This window comes from Anastrepha obliqua, chromosome 2, assembly GCF_027943255.1.
Source record: "Anastrepha obliqua isolate idAnaObli1 chromosome 2, idAnaObli1_1.0, whole genome shotgun sequence".
Classification (NCBI taxonomy): Eukaryota; Metazoa; Arthropoda; class Insecta; order Diptera; family Tephritidae; genus Anastrepha; species Anastrepha obliqua.
In genome coordinates this window covers 29,656,233-29,675,823 of record NC_072893.1, presented here as the reverse complement: position 1 = coordinate 29,675,823, position 19,591 = coordinate 29,656,233, and the positions used below count along the sequence as shown (strand labels likewise).

Genomic DNA, 19,591 nt, shown 5'->3' with positions numbered 1-19,591 from the left:
ATTTTCGGACCGTGTCATCTCTCGAAGAAGTGATCACAATTGGCCACCAAGATATTGTGATATAACACCTTCCGACTTTTTTCTTTGGGGCCACGTGAAAGAGAAGGTTTACGCCAACAGTCCAGGGCCGATTCAAGACCTCAAAGATGGGATACGTGAGGATATCGAGGACTTAAAAAGGATATTGTCCTGTAAGCGTGGTCGTGGTGGTCATTTGTCTGATGTTATTTTCCACTATTAACGACATACCTTCCTCTTTATAATGAAATAAACATCCGATCATTTATATTACAATAAAAAATAACATTTTTCTTTGAATATCAAAATAACACCTCTTATAGGAAAACCCTTTAGTTGGAAGAAGAAAAACAATACGAACAAAACTTATCGTGATGAAATAACTCTTAAAAGCATATCCTGTCAAGATTCATAAAATTTCATTAGTTCGCCTTCAGGCTTCATAATCACAATTTTTTCGAGAATAAAAGTTTTAAATTATTTGTAAATTATATAATTAATCCATATATATAAATAAATAAATATTATACAGTTTAGTTTCGTTATAGTTATTATGAAAGAATTTGTATTTCTATAGATAAAAAAAATCCATTCGAAATAATTTGAACTTACTTGTACGATTTTGCGCTGGCATGTAACTCATCTTGGTGATTTAGGCGTGCCACACCACAACTGAAAAAAGTAGATAATAAATAAATATTATATTTAGAGCCGTATATATTATATATATATATTTAATTTTATAGGTACAAATATTACTGAAGCCCTCAATTTTAAATTTGAAAAAAAAAAGAATGTAAAAGAAGGATAGAGATGTGTAGCCCCATCCGGAGACTTGTTTTTTTTTAAGTACAATAATATCTGTTGAAGTTGTGTATTTTAGCGAAAAGTTAATGCTACCATTAGAATTTTATAGAGACGTTGTATAGAGGGGTGTTTGTTAATTCCTTAGATTTTTTGTTTAGAACTTTTTTTCGCATAGACGGGCGTGGTTAGCCAAGTGTGAAAAGTTAAGTGTTTTAAATAAAATTTATTAGGTGCGAAACTAAGTTATCGCTGTATTTTTATGAAAATACAACTTTATTCTGAAAAAGTGTTACAAATGAATCATCGAAAGTATTGCCCATCGCTGGCTACTACTTTTTCCCATCTTTCTGGTAGATCTCGTATACCGTCGCGGTAAAACTGTTCATCTTTTGAGGCTCTCCACGGATCAAGCCATTTTTTGATGTCTTGATATGAATGGAACTGCTGGTTAGCTAGACCATGTGCCATCGATCGGAACAGGTGACAATCGGACGGCGCAATATCTGGAGAATATGGATGGTGAGATAGGATTTCCCATTTCAGTGTTTGCAGGTAGGTTTTAACGAGTTTGGCAACGTGAGGCCGATCGCATCAATTGAAGTCGATACCGATCCCCAGTGATGGTTTCGCTCAGTTTTAACAGTTCATAATAAATAACATAAAACTTGGTCCCGCCAAATACATAGCATAACCTTCGCAGCGTGAATATTCGGCCGAAGCGACCACGTAGAAGCATGACCGGGTGACCGGGCAGTTCCCATGACTTTCTTTTCTTTGCATTGCTGTTATGAATCCATTTTTCATCACCCGGAACGATTCGATGAAGAAAACCCTTCCTTTTTTGCCGCTGGAGCAGTTGTTCACAGGCAAAAAAACGACGTTCAAAATCTCTTGGTTTTAACTCATAAGGAACCCAAGTCCCCTGTTTCTGAATCATTCCCAAAGCATGCAATCGCTTGGAAATGGATTGGCGGGTAACACTTAATACTGAAGCAAGCTCTTCTTGCGTTTGACACCGATCCACGTTTCCACCGCAGTCGGTCCTACGTTACCGCAACGGCCCGGATTTATATCCGGCCAAGGACTGTCACTCCAGCAGCATTCCCCATATGTAAGTATGGGGAATGTTTATGCTGCTAAAACAACATTTGACACAGATCCTCATTGAGCAATGCCTCCAATTCAGCGTCTTCGAAGGTTTTTGGCCTTCCTTCACGCGGACGGTCATCAACATTAAAATCACCATGATTACAATATACAATTATCAACCATGAGCATTAAACAATTACTACATGTACACATGTACTTTGTTTTTTTATTTTTTTGTTATATTTACAAACATAAGTATACATATGTAATGAGCTGGAATTAATGTGATTGAAACATGTACCTTTTTCTTTTTTATTAATAAACAAATATAAGTTGGCCGAATGGAGTACGCATATGAATATATGCATTCTTTAGATAAGAAAGGTCAGGTTTTGAGCCAAAAATGTGTTGATGTACGAATATGCATTATCCATAAAATGTATATGGATTTGGCAAAATATATGAGTAGCCTCTCACACACACGTTTTTTTGACCCTTCATTTGTTTATGTTCTATTGATTTGTAATTTTTGATTAATGTTAGTACTTTCTTGTCGTTTTTTAGAAGTATAGAGGGTATTAAAACCCATTTCTAAAACAAATAGCATATCAAATTTCGAAAATTAAAAAACTTAAATCATAAAAATCCTTTCGCTCATTGGCTACAAGATTGTCATAATCAAAAAATATTAATTATGTTTAGATAAGGACGTTGAAATTACCACAAGCACGGCGATGTTAATTAACAATGCCTCATTAGATGTATGTAAATATGCCTTTACCTTTACTTACAAGCGTTGTAAATTGAAAATTTTAACACTGTAAATCGGTCCACCACGCACCAACACATTCGACTACGGCGGCCAAAATTTAGTATTACATTTACCTAATTTTATTATATATACGGCGGCCGCCGTAGCCGAATGGGTTGGTGCGTGATTACCATTCGGAATTCACAGAGAGGTCGTTGGTTCGAATCTCGGTGAAAGCAAAATTAATAAAAACATTTTTCTAATAGCGGTCGCCCTTCGGCAGGCAATGGCAAAGCTCCGAGTGTATATCTGCCATGAAAAAGCTCCTCATAAAAATATCTGCCGTTCGGAGTCGGCTTGAAACTGTAGGTCCCTCCATTTGTGGAACAACATCAAGACGCACACCACAAATAGGAGGAGGAGCTCGGCCAAAACACATAACAGAAGTGTACGCGCCAATTATATATATATAATATATTATATATCTATACTAATATTATAAAGAGGAAAACTTTGTTTGTTTGTTTGTTTGTAACGAATAGGCTCAAAAACTACTGGACCGATTTTAAAAATTCTTTCACCATTCGAAAACTACATTATCCACGAGTAACATGGATTACATTTTATTTTGGAAAAAATAGGGTTCCGTAAGATATTTGCCTTTTTCGGACACAAACTGAAAAAAATCTTATATATAAAATAAAGTCAACTTTTTGTGTGTGTTCGCTAACCGGCCGTGTCTGCACCGAATTAAACCAAACTTACACACATTGTTAAGAAGGTATTGAAGATGGTTTCTGTATAGTTTGGATACCTATTGGTGGATAGGGCTCGAGATATAGGTCAAAACGTGGACCCGGGTAACCTTCGGATGTGTATGTACAATATGGGTATCAAATGGAAGCTGTTGGTGAATGCTTTAGTACAGAGTATTTTTCATGCCGCTCCGTGACTGGGGTCTCGAGATATAGGTCAAAACATGGACCCGGGTAACCTTTGGTTGTGTATGTACAATATGGATATCAAATGAAAGCTGTTGATAAGTGCTTTAATACGGGGTAATTTTCATACCTATTGTTGACTGGGGTCTCGAGATATAGGTCAAAACGTGGACCCGGGTAACCTTTGGTTGTGTATGTACAATATGGGTATCAAATGAAAGCTGTTGATAAGTGCTTTAATACGGGGTAATTTTCATACCTATTGATGACTAGGGTCTCGAAATATATGCCAAAACGTGGACCCGCCGTGTCTTTGCACCGAATTAAACCAGAGTTATGCACATTGTTAAGTAAGTATTGAAAATGGGTTTCGTAAAGTTTGGTTGTAATTCGGAGCAGTGGCAACGGGTACAGCGTTCTTTTGAGCCAGCCATAATGTCGCTTATTTTTTTAACGCTTGGGGCGGAACTGAACTGTCAAATTGACAGTGTGTCAATATTTCTTTCTGATTTGGATGCCATAAGGAAAAAACGTAAGTGCAACATGTAAAAATTGTTTTTGAATTTTTTTGGAGTGGATTTTGGAACAGTGAATAATTTCTTACGAAATTTGAGAATTTAATGTGAAATCCGAATGAAATTATGTGTTCGTGGAAAAAACAATTTTTTTCGTTTTTTTTTTTTTTTGAAAAATATAAATGGATAATGGTTAAAAAAGCTCCAATGCTTAATAAAACATATAAATTGAAACGAAAAATTCATGGATGATCAGGAAAAAAGACGATTGTTTATTCATATGCGTTGATTTGAAATTTAAAAACAATCTTCCTTTTTCCTGATTTTCAATTTATATTTTATATTTACTCAAAAATAAAATAGAAAAACAAAAAATATTGTTTATGCCAAAGCGCTTGAATAAAGAATAAAGAAATAAATAATACGAAAACCATATATTTTCTGTTCTAAACCATATCTATTCTATTTTAGTGTGCCCAGCGAAGGGGGCCAGGTTTGCTAGTAATATATATTTTTTAATTGTGGTTTATTTGTAATTGTTATTCCCTCCGAATTTTATTACGAAACTTTTCTTTGACAACTAAAATAAACAAATTATTTGGAAATTTACGAAATGGCGCTACGAATGTACTTAGCCATTCCAACTCAGTGATGCACTTTTCGTGTAATCTATGAAAATCGTACGATGGATTCAGTGATAGGACCGTTTATATAGTAAACAATTTACATAATTATTTTTTTTTTTTGTTTTTGAAAACGATGAAATGACCACAGGCTCTTTTTATAATGTGTAAAAATATATGGCAATATTAATGAACAGTATCTCATAAGTTGTAAATATGCCTTTACTTTGATTTAGAAAGGCGTAGAAAATTTACAAGCCTGAAGCCGATTTTCTCGATTATGGTTTGGTTTGTGTATTATTTTTTTGGTTTCTGGTTTAAAGCGGCCGCCATAACCGAATTAGTAGGTGTGTGACTACCATTCGAAGGCGCGTAGGTTCGAAAATCCGTGCATAAAACACCAACTGATAGAAAAAGTTTTTCTAATAGTGGTCGCGCCTCGGCAGGCAATGGAAAACCGCCGGTGCATTTTCGCCATTAAAAAACTCCTCATATGAAACCATTTGCCGTTCGGAGTCGGCTTAAAACTGTAGTTACCTCCATTTGTGGGACAATATCACGACACACGCCACAAATACGAGGAGGAGATCGGCCTAACAAAAATGTACGCGCCAATTATATATTTATTTTATACAAACAAATCGAAGATAATTTTTTATTATAAAACAACATGCATATGCATTACATATTTTTTACTTCGGTTTTCACATCTACGAGGTAATGGGCCATATTTTTAGTAAACCTATTTTATTCTTTCTGTGAGACAACTTCAGTTTATTAATTTCCAACATGTTTAGTTAATTTTCATCTGAGGCGTTTACGAAAACGAAAATTATTCTTGGCAGTCGTTAATTTTTTTGTACTTTTTTTTTGTGAATTACTCACAGTAATTAATTCATGTTTTGTTAAATAAATTAATTGAAAAATCTACATTTTTACACATCCACTCTTTCTTTGATGCTACCACATAAAATATAGAATAAACCTTTTACTGCCACTACTTATTTTCGGGTAGATGCAATCTGCTGCTTTTAACGGACAAGAAATCAAACATTAGTCATTCGAAAACAATTTCCGTTTTCTATAAGCCACACAAACATGTGTATAAATTTATAAAACATACAGAGAGGTACCACAACACTTCACGGGAGAACACACTATTTATTTTTCCTTTCTTTCATCATCTTCATTTATGCCGGAATTTCAATTTTCAAGCTACTTACGTTCAACACCAATAGTAATTTGAGCGATATGTTTATTACTCTTTACAAGCCGAAAACGAATAGCCGAGTAAAACAGAAATAATACCCATGAAGCTCAAAAACAAACCACCTCTGCAAGAAAAGGAAACAAGCAAAGAATTGTGCACAAGCGCAGATCAGTGCGACGGAGTTACCAAACCAATTGTAATTATACGTTGTTGGCAATAAGTAAACCAACACGAATCCATACAAGACGTTTGTTCGGCTCAGCAGTGAAATTCTGGCGAAGTGCCACCTGATGTATCGCAAAGAGAAAAATACGTAAAAACCAGTAAAAACTGGCAAGTTTCACTGGCAGGTGACAGTTTGTTACATTGAAAACTAAATTAAAGTAAGGAAATTTCAAAGAACTGGGCATAGTGTGTTCTGTAGGTACATTCCGTAGAGTTCATTACTTCTTCCATATCTAAATTCGTTTTATTTACATACTTTGCTAACACTCTAAGCAAATTGTTGAAAAGAACAAAAAAATTTCTGAAAAGAACAAAAAAGATAGTTTAAAAAAACGGATGGGATAGCACCCTGTATATTTAATAAACAGCTATCCAAAGCGAAAAAAGGAAAACTTTTCAAAGCTCATTTGCAAAGAAAAAAAATTGAAATATTGCAGAATGTGTTATTTAGGCGCGCATTTGAAATATATTATATTTGACTTCACTCATGTTTCTATTTGAAGCAAGAACCACTGGGGACTTCTGAAGGATAAAATGAAATTGAATTGGCGAATATGGGTGTATTGAGCTTCCTTTTAATAATTTATAAACAGTGTTTTATTAACTAAATATAGCGTTTTTCAATAGGTGCGCTTCAACTTTTTTCCGATAGGGAGGGCGAACGACGCAATATTTTTTATTTTTCGCTTGACATTTGTAAACTTCATTAGTATACATTTCATCATGGAACGCTACACACTTGAGCAACGCTTGCAAATCATTGAACTTTATTATAAAAATGCGTGTTCTGTTAAGAAAGTTTAAAGTCGAAAAATCATCTTCAGTGATGAAGCTCACTTTTGGCTCAATGGCTTTGTCAACAAGCAAAATATGCGTTACTGGGCAGAAAGCAATCCACACGTGATTCATGAGGCACCGTTGCATCCCGAAAAAATCACTGTTTGGTGCGGTTTACTTGCCACCGGCGTAATTGGCCCATATTTTTTCGTTGACGAGAACGATCGACACGTTACTGTGAATGGAAATCGATACCGCGACATGAAAGATTATTTTTGGCCGCAATTGAATAGTATGGACTTAGACGACATGTGGTTTCAACAGGACGGGGCCACAAGCCACACAGCACACGCTACAATTGATTTGTTGAAGAGTAAGTTCGATGAGCGCATTATTTCTAGAAATGGGCCGGTCGAAATGCCGCGCTCGTGTGATTTGACGCCTCTAGACTATTTTCTTTGGGGTTATGTGAAGTCATTGGTCTACAGTAACAAGCCGGCGACGATTTGTGAGCTCAGAGCCAATATTGAACGCGAAATTGCTCGAATTTCGGCCGATTTATGCAAAAGAGTGGTCGAAAATTGGGTTCAACGATTGGACTTCGTAAAATGTGCACGCGGTGGTCATGCAAAAGAAATCGAATTTCATACTTAAATGTATATGTTCAAACTCGATAATAAAAAAAAAATTAGTTAAAAAAGTCAAACCGTTTGTGTTTTATTCAAAAAAAAAGTTGAAGCGCTCTTACTGAAAAACGCTTTATTTACTCACGGCGGCTTTTTGTTCTAATGAGTCGAATGACAGATATTCTGATCAGAGCGATACGCTCCGCCTACTCGGTGTACTTAAAATATTAAATCAACAGGTACTTCTCTTATAAGAAATAGTCTCAATGAAAAAAAACACGAAATTGTGTTGAGCCAACTTACACGGGGCAGGAATTTCGTCCGCATTTCAATATTTGTGGAACAATACCAAGACGAACACCACAAATAGGAGGAAGAGCTTGGCCAAACACCTAACAGAAGTGTACGCACCAATTATTATTTATTATTATTATTTGCAAAAAAATCGCTTGTATGGTATATCAACCTGGGTTCAGAAAAGTTGCACATTGCAAAACTTTTATAGTTTGCTGGTCATGAAGCATGGCGCGAATTATTTTTAAATCCCTAAATTTGTTTACTTGTAAACTTCGGCTATATTTCGTTTCTCTACTTTCTTGCTCTTTTTCTCTCTTTGCGCAAGAAATTTCTCTCTTAGCCAAACTGCTTTCAACAGCCGTAAAAAGATAAGAAATGTTCCTAATATTCCTCAGCTCAGCTTACTCTCTGAATTTGTTAGAATTTTGGGTACGCAAACACCAGCTGATAGGTTTTACCTTTTTAATTAGGTCTGTTGAATGTCAATATTTATTCATATTAAATCTAGAAATACACGATTTCATACAGACTATAACAAATAAACTTAACGAAAATAGTTCATATTTATCTACTTATAATTCACTCAATGACAATTTTAAATTTAAGATCAAAAATAAAAAGCCAAAGTATTTGACGGCCGCCGCCGTAGCCGAATGGGTTGGTGCGTGACTACCACCAAAAATAAAAAAAACTTTTTTGTAATAGCCCCTCGGCAGACAATGGCAAACCCCGGAATGTATTTCTGCCATGAAAAAGCTCCCCACATAAAATGTCTGCCGTTTGGAGTCGGCTTAAAGCTATAGTTCCCTCCATTTGTGGAACAAAATCAAGACGCCCACCACAAATAGGAGGAAGAGCTCGATCAAACACTCAGAAAGGGTGTACGCGCCAATTATATATATAGATATATGGTATATTTGAAATTTCAACCCGCGCCAAAAAGAGTAAATCATTACTACGCAGGGTTTCTGAGGAATGTAAAAATAAAAGCACTCTTAAAGTCAAAGGCAGTCAATTACACCACTGTTGATATAAAAGATAAAGTAGAGTGAAAGAATTTTCCTTCTATTTTGTAACGGATGCACAAAATTAAGCGATCTGAGATTAAAAAGAAGAAAATTCGTTTGAACTCGTTCCAGACTGTTAATATGGCAAAGGATAAATTAAGCCTCCAAATAAAGACAGGGGAAAATACCCATGACCTGTCCCATGAGTTTTAAAAAAAGGGTTATAAGGGGGGTAGAGGGGGTATTCTACTTTCTAAAAGTGAAAACCTCGCTGGTCGGCGGCTTATAGTTTTTAAGTTATTTGATTTCAAAATTTGTAAAATTGACCAAGAACCCTCCTATTTTGGTTATTTCAACAAGCCGAAGTGCTACCAGACATCGTATAAATAAACAATTTTAGAAGATACCTAATAAATGAATAAAAATACAAAATTTTACAAATTATTTCTATATTATATACGTCTATTCATATATATATATATATACTCGTATATATAGATATATTTATGGATATATATATATATATATATATAATATATTATATTAATGCTTGGTTTTCAGTAAAGTAATAGGACTATGTTTAAGTTCGTGCGGTTTTTTTTCGAAATTTGAAACTTTATTGACGTAAAATGGTTACAAATTTAATATTCAAAGTATTGTCCATCGCTTACTACTACTTTTTCCCATCTTTCTGGCAATTCACGGATTCCCTTTGTGAAAAATTCGGTCGGTTTTGCAGCAATCCACGAATCGCTCCATTTTTTGACTTCATCGTAATTACGGAAGTGCTGGTCAGCCAGGCCATGTTGCATCGATCGGAAGAGATAGTAATCGGATGGCGCAAGGTCTGGACTATACGGCGGGTGGGGTAGGACATCCCATTTGAGCGTTTCTAAGTATGTTTTGACCACTTGTGCAACATGTGGCCGAGCATTGTCATGTTGCAAAATAACTTTGTCGTGTCTATCGGCGTATTGCGGCCGTTTTTCTCGCAGTGCTCGGCTCAAACGCATCAATTGTCGTCGGTAGACATCCCCCGTAATCGTTTCATTCGGTTTCAGTAGCTCATAATACACAACACCCAGCTGGTCCCACCAGATACACAGCATAACCTTCAGGCCATGAATATTCTGCGCCGACGTCGATGTTGAAGCATGGCCAGGGTATCCATACGTTGCCCGACGTTTTGGATTGTCGTAATGGACCCACTTTTCATCGCCAGTCACAATTCGATGCAAAAAACCCTTTCTTTTGTGCCGTTGAAGCAGTTGTTCGCATGCCATAAAACGGCGTTCAACGTCTCTTGGCTTCAATTCATACGGCACCCAATGGCCTACCTTTCGGATCATTCCCATGGCTTTTAAACGTTTGGAAATGGTTGATTGATCAACTCCCAAAGTTTTTGCAACCTCTTCTTGCGTTTGAGCCGGATCTTGATCGAGCAATTCCTCCAATTCGGTATCCATGAACTTTGGCGGCGCACCCTCGCGTTCTTCGTCTTCCAAGCCAAAATCACCACTTTTAAAGCGTGCAAACCACTTCTGGCACGTTCGCTCAGCTAGAGCATGCTCACCATAAACTTCCACCAAGATACGATGACTTTCGGCTGCTTTTTTCTTCATATTAAAAAATTCCCCGCAAAAACACATTATTTGGCACGAAATTCGACATTTTCAAGTGTGGTAAAAATATTGTTGTTTACGCTTCAAATAAAAAACTTATACTGACGCTTGTGCCTTACGACAGTAGCTCTCCAATGAATGTTTGGAAATGTGGATCGATGGAATAATAATCAAGTTACGCCATCTGTTGTAAAACCGCACGAACTTATCGATAGACCTATTATGTTTCATTGTATGCATTTTGAGTTGATATTTCATACATATATATGTTGTACATATTTGAAAAAATATCATATATTAATATATGATATATATATATATTTATACATATATTTTATTTAATCGTCATAAATATTTAGTATATGTATATATATTTTATTAAAAACAAAAATAGCGCCGCAGGTGAAAATTTGGAATAAAATATCGCGCGATTTTTAATTCCAAATTTTAACTATATTATGAATATATGCTATATCTTCTTTTTTATATATTAAATGTCTATATATAAAAAAGAATAATTAAAAAATTTTGCGTAAAACTTTCTTCTGCGTAGGCGGCCTTCGGCCGTACCTCAAAAAAATAACCCTTAATAGTCCAACACCGTCTCCACTGCACACAGGAGTTTTACGTGAAGCTGAACTGTATTTCGAAAATCATATCGATACTATATTTAAATATAAACTCAATATATACACCTTAGAGGTTGTAAACCCCCATTCCCTCATTATTCTAACAAAAAAGAGTGTGTGGAAATTATGTTCCTATGTTGCTCCGTTTTCAATCGCATTCCATTTTCTTTTAGTTTGCTTCTGGCAGCACTCCATTCAGCCATGCTTTTCAATTATTGTTAATTTAGCTGGCGCGTCAAGAGTTTGCAAGTTATAAATGCAATTTAAATTGTTAAACGTGTGTGTATGTTAATGTAGTTTGAATAATTATTAAAATAAATGCACTTATTGTATCAAAATTTGGTAAAGGTAAAAGACAAATTGTATCAACAAATAACTTAAAAACTATTAACTGAATAGTGTTGGTGCTAGTTTTAGCAAAATAAGCACGAAATCAACATCTCCTGTGAATTTCATTGGAAAATTCGTAATATTTCTCTCAAAACAAGCGAGGGGGACAGTGCAAGGATTCCTAGCCAGAAATTTTTCTGAAAATATCATTTTCGTGTTTGATTACTCTTCGTAACATTAAAACGTTGTTGTTGTTGTAGCAGCTTAAACATTCCCCGTGTATATACGAGGAAAGCTGCTGAAGTGATATTCCTTGGCCGGATATAAATCCGGGTCGTTCCGGTTACGACGAAAGTTAAAAAAAATTACGCAGAAGCCCGCATATCCAATAATTATTATAATTGATTTCGTTTATTTTTTTACCAAACAAGGTTATACTCTTTGGTTTCTTCTCAATTATTATATGTATTAAGTGCAATGGTCGCATTTTGCTCTTTATAAAAACTGATTGCATTACAAACCAAGTCGCCATGGGCTAGAAGATGGTCGTAGATATTTAAGCATTCTGGGTCGTTCCGATAATGTAGAACCGACTGTCGTGGAAGGGGTTGGTTCGATTCTTACTTTCACTTAAGCAGGAATATTCATGACTGAGAATTCGTCGCAAATTCTCTCAACGAGAGAAAACATCAAGAATCACCGAAATTATTGAACAATCGACTAAACATTTCGCGAGAAACCGTAGCCAAAATGTAAAAGTCAATCATGCAGTGCAAGTATAATTCGTTTACGAATAAGCCCTTAAGATCGGAATTTTAATGTAAACGAACATTGAATCGTACCATGATCACGACAAATAGAAAAATATTATTAAATAAAAAAATGCATATAATAAAAACGTTAGGATAAGAATCTTTTTGGCTCCGACTCCATGTGTTCTCCCCTCACTTGTTTTGAGAGAAATATTACGAATTTTTCAATGAAATTCACAGGAGGTGTTCATTTCGTGCTTATTTTGCTAAAACTAGCACCAACACTATTCTGTTAATAATAGTTTTTAAGTTATTTGTTGATAAAGTTTGTCTTTTACCTTCACCAAATTTTGATAGAATAAGTGCATTTATCACATTTATTTTAATAAATATTGAAACTATATTAACATACACACACGTTTTTAACTCTTTTTATTTATTTATACCACAAATTAACCATTTATATTGCATTTTTAAGTTGCTAACTCCAAATATGCCAGCTAAATTTACAATAACTAAAAAGCATGGCTGAATGGAGTGCTGCCAGAAGCAAAAAATAAAAAAAATAATAGAATGCGATTGAAAACGAAGCAACATAGGAACATAATTTCCACACACTCTTTTCTGTTAGAATATGAGGGAATGGGGGTTTACAACCTCTAAGGTGTATATATTCTTTTTAAAATTTTTTAACTATTCTTTTTTATATATAGATATTTAATATATAAAAAAGAATATATATAATATATTCATAATATAGTGAAAATTTGGAATAAAAAATCGCGCGATTTTTAATTCCAAATTTTCCCTATATTATGAATATATGATATATATATATATGTACATATATATATTAAAAAAAAAAGAAAAAAAAGCGCCGCAGGCGAAAATTTGGAATAAAAAATCGCGCGATTTTTAATTCCAAATTTTCCCTATATTATGAATATATGATATATATATATATGTACATATATATATTTAAAAAAAAAGAAAAAAAAAGCGCCGCAGGCGAAAATTTGGAATAAAAAATCGCGCGATTTTTTATTCCAAATTTTCGCCTGCGGCGCTTTTTTTCTTTTTTTTTAAATATATATATGTATAATATAGTAAAAATTTGGAATTAAAAATCGCGCGATTTTTTATTCCAAATTTTCGCCTGCGGCGCTTTTTTTTTCTTTTTTTTTAAATATATATATGTACATATATATATATATCATATATTCATAATATAGGGAAAATTTGGAATTAAAAATCGCGCGATTTTTTATTCCAAATTTTCGCCTGCGGCGCTTTTTTTTCTTTTTTTTTTTAATATATATATGTACATATATATATATATCATATATTCATAATATAGGGAAAATTTGGAATTAAAAATCGCGCGATTTTTTATTCCAAATTTTCGCCTGCGGCGCTTTTTTTTCTTTTTTTTTAAATATATATATGTATAATATAGTGAAAATTTGGAATTAAAAATCGCGCGATTTTTTATTCCAAATTTTCGCCTGCGGCGCTTTTTTTTCTTTTTTTTTTAATATATATATGTACATATATATATATATCATATATTCATAATATAGGGAAAATTTGGAATTAAAAATCGCGCGATTTTTTATTCCAAATTTTCGCCTGCGGCGCTTTTTTTTCTTTTTTTTTAAATATATATATGTATAATATAGTGAAAATTTGGAATTAAAAATCGCGCGATTTTTTATTCCAAATTTTCGCCTGCGGCGCTTTTTTTCTTTTTTTTTAAATATATATATGTATAATATAGTAAAAATTTGGAATTAAAAATCGCGCGATTTTTTATTCCAAATTTTCGCCTGCGGCGCTTTTTTTTTCTTTTTTTTTAAATATATATATGTACATATATATATATATCATATATTCATAATATAGGGAAAATTTGGAATTAAAAATCGCGCGATTTTTTATTCCAAATTTTCGCCTGCGGCGCTTTTTTTTCTTTTTTTTTTAATATATATATGTACATATATATATATATCATATATTCATAATATAGGGAAAATTTGGAATTAAAAATCGCGCGATTTTTTATTCCAAATTTTCGCCTGCGGCGCTTTTTTTTCTTTTTTTTTAAATATATATATGTATAATATAGTGAAAATTTGGAATTAAAAATCGCGCGATTTTTTATTCCAAATTTTCGCCTGCGGCGCTTTTTTTTCTTTTTTTTTTAATATATATATGTACATATATATATATATCATATATTCATAATATAGGGAAAATTTGGAATTAAAAATCACGCGATTTTTTATTCCAAATTTTCGGCTGCGGCGCTTTTCTTTCTTTTTTTTTTAAATATATATATGTATAATATAGTGAAAATTTGGAATTAAAAATCGCGCGATTTTTTATTCCAAATTTTCGCCTGCGGCGCTTTTTTTTTCTTTTTTTTTTAAATATATATATGTATATATATATATCATATATTCATAATATAGTGAAAATTTGGAATTAAAAATATATATATCATATATATATATCATATATTCAAAATGCATACAATCAAACATACTTTACTGAAAATCAAGCATTAATATATATATGTATATAAATATATACATATATCCATAAATATACCTATATATATAGATATATATATATATATATGAATAGACGTATATAATATAGAAATAATTTGTAAAATTTTGTATTTCTAGTCATTTATTATCTTCTAAAATTGTTTATTTATACGATGTCTGGCAGCACTTCGGCTGGTTGTAGTAACTAAAATAGGAGGATTCTTGGTCAATTTTACAATTTTTAAACTCAAATAACTTAAAAACTATAAGGCTCCGGCAAGTGAAGTTTTCACTTTTGGATAGTAGAATACCCCCTCTACCCCCCCTTATACCCCTTTTTTTAAAAAAGTCGGGAGAACACATGGGTATTTTCCCATCTTTTTTGTTTTAGTAAACGAGCTGGGTGGCAACTCGGTTTAGGTAGCACAGGTATAATTTCTTGTGTTACACCGATTGCATTCTGAATTAGACCGCTTGCTATTGGATATTTTTACCCAGTGAAATTATACTTTTTTTAATGATACTGGCATATTTAAAGGCGAAAAATTAAGCCAACACTGACAAATCAATTGTAAACAGACTTAAATTGAAATTTAATATTAAATCGTTATACTCATAGTTTAATTTAAATTTACTGTTTACTATGTAATCGAGTATTTAATATTGTTAATTCTAGACTGAATTAAAAAAATTAAATGAAAGTATGGCAAACACAATCACCCCGAGTAAATAATAAAAAAAAATGACTATGCTGTTGCACATTCTTCCAGACAAGCGTGCGTTGAAAATTTAAAGAAATATGCATAGATTGAAACGCTCTACAAGGGAAAACAAACATTTGGGTACACATGTATATACACACAATGCACTGCACCACACAGTAACAACAACAAGTGCGATATTTCATTACATCTCTTTTATGCACCACACCTCCCTCACATTTCTTATTCAGAAACACCCAAATCGCATCACTTTTCGTCAACAAAATTCAAATGAATTCTACTTCATTTCGTATCAATCTTATTAACTTACCACTCAGTCAATATTTAAACACTCCTTTTCACTCTTTTTAATTACTTTAACGCACTTTTTTCTCACAAAAAAATAAATTTTTTAAGAGGAGAAAATTTTTGAGCACAAGATGAGTTCACAATCAAACGACACGAACGCTTTGCTGAAATGTTCGACATCTTTCGTAAATGCGCTGAATATGCAGAGTTGTATTTGCGTAAATTAATAAAAAAAGAGGTTAATCGACTTATCGACAACTTATCGAGAAATATAATTTTTCAATTAAATACCGAGCAAAGAATATAATTTTTGTTATTATTGATGCGTACATCCTTTGTTATGGTATGTTCACACGGCACGTACTTCGCTCTCTAAGAATTTCGTGAATTACTCCTTCTCGTTCTTTGTTTTTATTATTACGATTTATTTGGTCTGAACATCGGTGATGAAGAAAAAAAGTAAGTTAAAACTAAGATTTTAATAGCAAAGATTGGTTTAATTTATTTCTTCCATTTCACAAGAAAAAGAAAATGCATAAATAAAAAATGGCGTAAGCTGGCGCCAATCAAACACAATCTCAAGGCACATTAAACAGGTAGCATCAGTGGGGTTGCAATTTAAGGTTTTTTTTTATCTGGTTTCCAAATTGTCAAATTTTAAGTGGCGCCGAACTATCAATCTTTGTTTCCAGATTTTGACATTCTAGGGACCAAAATCAAAATTCATTTCATTGCTCTTATAAAAAAGTCTTTTATCTTCTATCGCGAAATTTGATGAAAGGAATTTAGCAAAAAAAATGTTTCCCATTAAAATTGAATTAGCTTTTTATTCATTATAAATGCCGTACGTGGGGATATTAGCCACAGCCGTTTTCGATTTTATGAACCGCTAAAAACTTTTCAGAATTGACTTAATATTAACTTAGAAATTTCTCTGATAATTCTCATGCAACGACTTATTTCAATAAATTGCCGATGAAAATTATTGAAGACAACGATTTCTTCATAGTTCGCAAGGTAATTACTGAGAAATTCGGGATTAAAAAAAAAAAAACTTAGATTATAAGGATTCTTTTTTCTATACCCTGTGTTTTCTCTGATAACGGTAATTATTATTACGAGTGTAAAAAGCAACATCAAAGTAAGGACTAAATAAAATGAGCGCCGGCAAATAAAAGAGGTTTGTAGACATTATTACAACAAATTTGCAAAAATCGTGTGGCCATAGACGCTTTAGCATGATATTGCTTGTTAAAAAAATGTAGTATCAAATTTCACATGCTTATTGTTGTCATACAATTTTCCAACGGGGCCCCCTAACTGTCGATTACTAGCAGCATTTCGCGCAATTAAATTAACTATTGCTTCTCTTTGACTTTTATTCACTTTGTTAATAATTAAACAAACACACTAAAATATTCTACTAAGCCACTTTCTTGTATTGGCAGCTGATTACCAATTTAGTAGATAATCTGTCATATATGAACTGGTAGATTATTTTTGTGAATTTATTACTAATCACTGCTTGTGTGATCGTATGTTTTTTTGAATGACGAATTTTGTAATTCGAAGAATTATTGGGAAGGGAGTTGCGAATGGCATAGCGAATTACGTGGCATGCAAACATAGCATTAGGTACACGGCGAATCCGCATAAGGGAAATTCGGTATAGCAGCTGATTTGCTTTTTTTGTTACGGTTTCCCGATTGGAATGTCAAAGGGACTTGCTTATTTGTTGTTGTTTTATATTTTTGCTAAGACAAATTACATGCAAAAACTGTTGCTTCAGCGAAATAAGCTTGGTTAGATAATTGACCAAGCTCTTCCTAAAATTTGTTGTGTGCGTCTTGATCAAGGTGGATTTATTAAGGTGATAGCATTCACCCTACGTCAAAATGATATGCCTTGTTTGTATGTATTGGCATGTTTACATTCGTATGTTTACATTTGATTACTGATTTTGACGTGATGCTTGGACCAAACGCAACAACAAATACATGTAGGGTTCGCCTTGGTCTTGATATTGTTGCACAAGCATATAGGAGCCAAGTAATTTCGTACCGAAGTAAGGGCGCCAAATAAAAAACACACGTGAATACGCAACAAAAAGTTTGATACTTTGCAAAATAAAATGTTGATTTTCTACTGAGTGAGATTACAACAATTATTGTATCTACTATACATTAGTATTAAACTGTCGAAATGTTACTCAACTTTGATAATAAGGCGCTCATTTTTATCAAAGTGGTTACTCCTATTTTTACAGAGTTCAAATAGTATCAGGATCAACTAAGACTTCCATAGGTTTATACTAGCTTTGAAAAGTAAATTGCAGCCGTTAAAACCTTTCAGGAGTAATACTATAATTTCATCTCTCATTAAATACTTATTCGAGAAATAATTTTATTAATTCTATTAAAACAATTCTGTCATAATTATGCTCTACTACGCGATTCTCGCAGAAAATCATATACGGGTAGGTTCTGTAATTCACCTCCGAGTGAAATCCAACGCAATTGGCAGAAAATTTCAATAAAATTCACTCGGAAGTGAATGATGGAACCTGCCCGATTATGATTCCTGGTGTAGTCTCTCGAGTTTACGCTGTTCGATTTAGTTGTTTCACAAATAGTACTGCTAAAACTAAGAAGCCCACACAACCCATCAATAGCGCTGCAACTATACTCAAAAGTATGCCTGAAAATGATTATTCACATATTAAAAAACACCATAATATAGACATATAACTAAGTCCACATATTTACCTTCCAAAACAAGAAACCCGGTAAGGGTCATGAGTAGAGTTGAAAGCCCAATACCTAACATAATCAAGAATGGAAGTAGGAAAACTAAAAGTGCAGCTGTAATACAAATAGCTTTATGCGGATTTCTGACACACCATTGTACCATCTTATCCAACAGCTGGTAGCCTCCCAGATCAACCATTACAAATGAAGCTGCAATCTTAAATTGTATCCCTGAAATTTTATGTATTATGTACAAAATATGAATAAAAAAATTCAAAAGCCGAACATACATAGTTTCCAAACAGCATCCACAAGCATTTTGAGCAATAATTCAGGAGTATCTTCCACATTCTCCCCTTCACCAGCGCCTTGAGGAGGAGGCGTCAGCATTTGCACTTCACTCTTAGCTTCATTCTGATGAAATTTCATGTTGATTTTTATTTTATTTTATGTAACTTGGGAAAAATATCAAATCAATGAAGTAAAGGCATCCGTTTATTTAAAGTTATTGTTTCAACTTACGAGTGTATACATATGTGCATGGATGTTCTTCAAAGGTTAGGAAATATTAAACAAACAGAAGAGCATAATTTATTTCCAATATTTACCGTTTATAAATTTTGTTTGTTTGCTTTTGAACAATTTTATGGACGATATCGTTTAAAATATTTAGCATAGTTAAAAAACAAATGCAAGAGCTACTTTGCGCAAATCAATAACAAAACAAATTCAACAGGGCTGCTCAAATGCAGAAGCAGGTTGTTAAAAATGTCCCTTACCCCACGAACACATAGGCAATCGTTTATTATCGTGCAGCTGTCATCCGAAGAAAACAAATTTTTTGGAGGTTTTACAAGAAAACTTTGTTGTGTTACAAGTAAAATAAATAATTGGCGCGCACACTTCTGTTAGGTGTTTGGTCGAGCTCCTCCTCCTATTTGCGGCGAGCGTCTTGATGTTGTTCCACAAATGGAGGAATCTACAGTTTTAAGCCGACCCCGAACGGAATACATTTCTTTTTTGAGGAGCTTTTTCATGGCAGAAATACACTCTGAGGATTACC

The 19,591-nt window shown here is 33.4% G+C and overlaps 2 protein-coding genes across 7 annotated transcripts in view; both read right to left on the bottom strand.

The window, feature by feature from the left end:
- The window catches only part of LOC129237045 (armadillo segment polarity protein), a 49,963-nt gene extending 34,033 nt beyond the window's left edge, over positions 1-15,930 (bottom strand). For all 4 annotated transcript variants that reach the window (XM_054871432.1, XM_054871435.1, XM_054871433.1 and 1 more), the window contains exons 1-2: positions 15,804-15,930; positions 631-690 (exon numbers count right to left, since the gene is read on the bottom strand). In XM_054871432.1, coding sequence (XP_054727407.1) covers positions 631-661 — 31 coding nt within the window. In that variant the 5' untranslated portion in view covers positions 662-690; positions 15,804-15,930. The remainder of the gene's footprint in view (positions 1-630; positions 691-15,803) is intronic.
- A 2,217-nt stretch (positions 15,931-18,147) lies between these two features.
- On the bottom strand, positions 18,148-19,258 carry LOC129239445 (uncharacterized). 3 transcript variants are annotated; one of them, XM_054874935.1, is made up of 5 exons: positions 19,137-19,258; positions 19,051-19,077; positions 18,819-18,983; positions 18,547-18,759; positions 18,148-18,478 (listed from the first exon to the last, which is right to left on the bottom strand). In XM_054874935.1, the coding sequence occupies exons 3-5, from the start codon at positions 18,955-18,957 to the stop codon at positions 18,381-18,383; spliced, it is 450 nt and encodes a 149-aa protein (XP_054730910.1). In that variant the 5' UTR covers positions 18,958-18,983; positions 19,051-19,077; positions 19,137-19,258; the 3' UTR covers positions 18,148-18,380. The 3 variants fall into 3 exon arrangements, with proteins under 3 accessions (XP_054730910.1, XP_054730909.1, XP_054730911.1); XM_054874934.1 differs by having other exon boundaries at positions 19,051-19,257; XM_054874936.1 differs by lacking the exons at positions 19,051-19,077; positions 19,137-19,258 and having other exon boundaries at positions 18,819-19,043.
- Positions 19,259-19,591: the final 333 nt, after the last annotated feature.